The sequence below is a fragment of the Chinchilla lanigera genome, unplaced genomic scaffold (genome assembly GCF_000276665.1).
Source record: "Chinchilla lanigera isolate Chin_1 unplaced genomic scaffold, ChiLan1.0 scaffold00087, whole genome shotgun sequence".
In the NCBI taxonomy this organism is placed as follows: domain Eukaryota; kingdom Metazoa; phylum Chordata; class Mammalia; order Rodentia; family Chinchillidae; genus Chinchilla; species Chinchilla lanigera.
The window spans coordinates 9,358,282-9,364,167 of NW_004955488.1; the positions used below are offsets into that span (position 1 = coordinate 9,358,282).

General features: G+C 40.8%; 1 protein-coding gene across 1 annotated transcript in view; it reads right to left on the reverse strand.

The window, feature by feature from the left end:
- The window catches only part of Cd109 (CD109 molecule), a gene marked incomplete at its 5' end in the record, with an annotated part of 96,948 nt that overhangs the window by 76,875 nt on the left and 14,187 nt on the right, over positions 1–5,886 (reverse strand). Inside the window, 2 exon segments of the mRNA XM_013504426.1 lie at positions 548–632; positions 3,284–3,323. Coding sequence (XP_013359880.1) covers positions 548–632; positions 3,284–3,323 — 125 coding nt within the window.

Here is a 5,886-nt window from a genome sequence, read left to right on the forward strand (position 1 = left end):
CAAGGACTCTTAGGTGAACATCCTCACCTGACCCTTGTGACAGTAAAACCGCTCAATCCTGCCACGTACCTGCCCACCAAGCTGGGCCCTCCAGACCGTGACTGCCTGGCACTAACCAATGAGCTGTTCTCAAGCTGACAAGACTTACAGATGGACCGCCTGACAGATGCAGAGTACACCCTGTTTATGGATGGAAGTAGCCCTGTTAGGGATGGAGTCCAACAGGCTGGATATGCTGTGGTCTCCCTGGACCAAGTTATTCTGGTTGAAGCTCTCCCACAAGGATGGTCTGCAGAGCACGCTGAACTATGGGCTGTCATACAGGCCCTCAATTGGTCTGAAAACAAAAAGGCCAACATCTACATGGACTCTAGATATGCCTTTGACACAGTTCTTGTATGTGGAATGATATATCCTGTATTATTACAGAGTGTTCCCTAGTGCCTGTGAGGGCATTTTCATAAATAAAACATGTTAATATTCTGGACTATATAATAAGCTTTTTGTCATACAATTTTATGATGGAATACAATCCTCTGATACTTACTTTGCTGTGATGGTACCATTTAAATTCTTAGAATTCAAAGAACAGTATAAAGGTGTCTGTAGAACAACTTCAAATTTTGGTAACACTGAAAGAGAAAAATCAACCTTTTACTATCAACTTCAGCTCACTAAAATAAAAGAGTAGAGTCCCTCTGAAAGAGTTGATAAGGGGTCATACTTAAATTTAGATTCACCAGGATCAAAAAACATGTTAGTTAACACAGATGAAAAGCCCCATATTTTATTCAAAATCATAAATCCATACTTAAATCAGCTTTATGCAATTAAGTGTGAAATGTTTTATAATTAATACTGCTTGATACAGAGCACTGTGCCAGCATTAAAAAAAAATTTTAGCCTGGTCTATAGGAAAATTTTTCTATAACCTCACTGACCAAAGAAAGTCAGGCACTGCACTCCTCAATTAACGTAAGACAAATATCACCAAGGCCCGGGAGCCTACAGCCAAGGAAATCAGATGCCTGGACATGACAGAATGGCAATCAGCCCTCAGACTGTGCCCCAACAGTGACGTATGCCCGCCCAGCACCACAGTGTGACATGAAAACAGCCTACAAAAAGCTGGACTCCCAGGACACATTCTTCCGGGTCAGCACCATCCCAAAGAAATGTAAATGTGTAACTTTTCATTGGGTCACATTTACAAAGTAAAAAGAAATGGGTGAAGGCAATTTTTGCAATATCTTAACCCCCTGTATCTGGAATCTAATCTCCATGTAATCTAAATAAGTGAACTATTAATGGACTATGTGTCTTTCGCCTTCTTGCGCTAAGTCTCTGGGGACTGGAGTGAGCTGCACACCTATAGCACCTCTCCCGGGACCAGCCGCATGTCCAACACTGAGCAGCCACGTGGGGCAAGGAATCAAGCACAGGCCAGACCAGGAAGCAGCAAGCTAGAGCCAGCATGAAATAACAAGGGCTGTCACTATTTTTAATTGGTTTTTAAAAAAAAAAAGCAGGGCTGGGGATTTAGCTCAGTGGCAAAAGCGCCTGCCTGGCAAGTGCAAGGTCCTGAGTTCGATTCCTGGTGCCAGAAGAAAGAAAAAAAAGGAAAAGTACTGTAAAAGTTATATGAAATTCAAATGTCTATGTCCATAAAACAAACTTTGCTTTTTTTTTTTTTTCAGTACTGGGAATCAAACTCAGGACGTTGCACTTGCCAGGCAGGTGATGGGCTGCTGAGCTAGATACCAGCCCAAATTTTGCTACTGCAACCCAGGGACATTCACTTACATATCATCTATGGCTGCTGTCATTTACAAACTTGAGGATCACGACAGAGATGAGGCCCACAGAGCCTCAGGTAATACCACCCGGCTGCCTTCGGGAAATACTTTCCTGACTAGGGGACGCGAATGAGAAGATACCACGTGAGCTGTGGGGGCCCGAGCCACAAAGGTGTCAGCAAACTACTTTCCACATTTCTACTGCCTGAAGGAAAAGAGGTACCGATCAAATAAAAAGGCTTGTATGTAAACCCAAAATAGCTATGTACACTCTAAGCTAATACTGAGATTCTACCCCTCTCCTTCCTGTATCCAGCAACAAAATAGCTGGACCCATGCTTTTATCTGTGTGTTTTCTAATGCGATCTTCCAAGTGCAGCCTCCATCAACACTATCCTTTACCAGTGGTAACCAAGTACTGTGGGGCTGGGTTAGCTCAGCGGCACAGCACCTGCCTGGCAAGCACAAAGTCGTGAGTTTGATTCCCGGTACCAAAAAAAAAAAAAAAAAAAAAAAAAAAAACAAGTACTGTAAAATTATGGTAAGTAACGGCCACTAAGTTTGGGGATTTTCCCTTCCTTTTTTCTCTCTTTTCACCATCATTGCTAATTTCCTATCACCTTGTTTGAAATTCTGTATCGTTTATACTGTTTTTGTGTTGTTTGGTTTACATCTTCCTGTTGGTTAATTTGTTTTTGTTCTTTTCCCTTTAAAATAAAACATAGTAATTTTTTTTTTAAACATGTGGGGGTTTTGTTTTGTTCTGTTTTGTTTATGGTGCTCTTTCATCCTGCTGCGTCCCAGCCCTGATGTCAAGTGTTTAGATAGGCAAAATTTGAAATACTCAGTCATCGCAACAAAATACGAAAACAGAAAAACTGCGTAAGAAAAAACCGAGCCGGGTGTGGTGGTGCACGCCTGTAATCCCAGGACTCAGGAGGCTGAGGCAGGAGGATCACTGTGAGTTCGAGACCTGGGTTACAAAGTGAGCTCAAGGCCAGCCTGAACTGCATAACGAGACCCTGTCTCAAAAAGACCTAAAAAAACAAAACTAGCATAATGAGATCCCAGGTAATATTTTTCCTATGTTTTTCTTTAGAAAGAAAAAATAATTTAATAATAAAATCTTATCATACATTTTAGACAATTTACAAAGGAAAATGTATATTTAGACCTACAAGAAACACCAGAATTTTATTTCCATTGGGATTTTTGCTTTAACACGTATCTTCAAAATTTATCTTATCTCAGTAAAAAGTAATAAATTTTTCTCTCAAAATAAATTGAAGGAGCCTGGCATAGGAGTGCACACCTGTAATCCCAGCACTCCGGAGGCTGAGGCAGGAGGATTATTACAAGTTCAAGGCCAGAGTGAACTGGGCTACAAAGTGAGTTCAAGACCAGCCTGAATTGCATATTGAGACCCTGTCTCAAAAACACGAAAAAATAAAAGTAAAATAAATCAAAATAAACTGAAGAACTCTTACCGTATTCTGAGACCTGAAATGATTCATAATATGTCTGGCCCTATTGGAAGAAAGAAGAAAAAACAAGAAAATGTGTGAGTTCTTATCTAATTATTCTGCACATTTACCTGCATCAAAAAAGTTCAGACAATTTTAAATTATTTTTATAATGATTTAATGAACAAATCAGATTACTTTACTTGGGGAAGTTTATTTTTATTCAACCGCAATCTTATGCTTGTGAGATTTCAGAGGTTTTCTTCTCAACTTCCTTACATAAAAAAGTGATCTGTCAGCCAGGCATGGTGACACATGCCTGTAATCCCAGCACTCGGGAGGCTGAGGCAGGGGATCTTTGCAAGTTCGAGGCCAGCCTGAACTGCATGGTGAGACCCTGTCTCAAAAAAACAAAACAAAACAAAAAAAAGTGACCTGTCATTTCAGCAGCCTATTTAATTCAACCTCTATTATTTACAAAGAAAGAATTAGATTAAGTTAAATAATTCACAAATTTATGAGGCAAAGATAACACAAACCAAACTCACAGAAAATTACTTCAAGTTTATTTTGGTTGGGGCCAGGGATATAGCTTAGTGGCATAAGTGCCTGCCTGGCAAGCACAAGGTCTTGAGTTCAATTCCCGGTACCAAAAAAAAAAAAAACAATGAATTGTTTTGGTTGTCACTATCCAAAAGGCAAAGGACAAAATGCAGTTACAGAGCACTCAAATTCTTATAAATATCAGGTATATATAAAAAAATCATGATTGACCAATGTCCTCCATCTTTCTAACTCTTTAAACTATTTTCTAGTGTAACCCCTCAATTAATAAACACAGTTATTTCCTTTTCCAAGATCAAAAAACTGTGGCCTATTTTATATCATTTCCATAACCCATGTTTGTAACTGTCCATTTTAGATTGTAAGTAACACAAACAGAACCTTCTCAAAATGCTGCATAATTTCACTAATGAAATTTGTATTCTGATTCCCTAAATTTATCAAAGCACACACACAGATTTAACTAGAAAATATAGCTCTTCTTTTAAAAATTACTTTAAAGCTAAAACATCTGGACAGTAGGAAGTTATTTTTTTAATCTTAAAGGAAGAATATAGTTTATTTTAAACTATAAAACAAATTTAACTACTTATGTGATAACAAAATAGTTGTCTAAAACCTGGTTTCAATATTATCATTTAAAGGAAATAACTGTGCTCCTCCCTTTTTGCTCTTGCTGCTTTTGCTATTTTCTGCCACCAAGGACCGTTGCCCTCTGCCATGTGCCACCCTGCCTTGAGGCCAGCCGAGTATGGACTGAAACCTCCACGGACTGCGAGCTAAATAAACCTTTCCTTCCTTAAAAAAAATAAGCAAAATAAAATAAAACATAAGGAAAGTGAATTGTGCTGTTTTGATCAAGGTCTTTAGACTGTATGTATCATAAATAATTTCTTAAATTATTTTCATGTCATAGGTAAGATTCTTCTAAGTTATGTGGATATGATTCATTCCTAAATTCTAGCTGATCATCTTCAAAATCAAACCACGTCAGTAATCTACCTGTCTTACTCATTTCACTGGAAATGAATTCTGGTCTTTAATTTAGCTTGTTTTGGGCTGGGGAGATAGCTCAGCAGCACAAGCGCCTGCCTGGCAAGCGCAAGGTCCTGAGTTCGATTCCCGGTACCCAAAAAATAATAATGATAATTTAACTTGCTTTATCACTGAGGCCAGCACGGCTAAAAGGCAGGGGATAAGTAACTTAATAACGACGATGCCTCTGATGAGCTGAACTCACACAGCGAACAATCGGCCAGTTCAGGCCAACACCATAGGAGGCTCCATAAAGGCCAGTGACCCGTCATCAGCATCAGGGCGCTCGGGGAGGAGACAGGCCCAGTCACCCACCACACGGACGCATCCCACAGCCGCAGGGGAGCAGGCTTCCCCTCCTACGTCTGTGCACACGGACTCACAGTGAGGCCCTTCTCGTACTGTGTCCCGGCTGTAAAGCAAAGCACAGCGAGACAAAGCTGACCGTGCCCTGGGGTTCCAGGCACTGTTACCTGTGCTCTTTTTTCCGGTCTGACTCACACACACTTGCACCTCCCCCGTCTCCCAAGGCCTCACTTCCCTGCTGCCTCCCTGGATCCCCAGACTAAGAGCAACTTCTCTGCCCCCTCAGCCCCTATGCAAGTCGGTCCTTCCTCGGCTTCCCGTCACCTTCTACCCCGTGTCCTTGGTGTTCAGATATACAGCTCATCTTGCTGCAAGTTCTTTGCAATCCAGGTCCACAATGGATTATTTCTGTATCTCTCAGGGCACCAACCTACCCCAGTGCCTGGTACAAACAAGCTTTCAATACATATGCATTAGACTCAACAAAAATTACCAGTTTTCACAGATGAGGGAAAACAGCTCATTTATTTGGGTTTACTTCAAGCCAATGCCTTGAAACCAAGTTACAGGCAATTATTTAACACGTAAGTAGCTAAATAAAGTATAACCAAAATGAATTCTGTCTCCTCTCTGCCTCCTACATTGCCAGTCACGCTTGATGTCTCCTGGGTTCGTTCATTCTCTCCTTCTCATTCATACTCTCCCCCTCCCCTCCCCCTCCC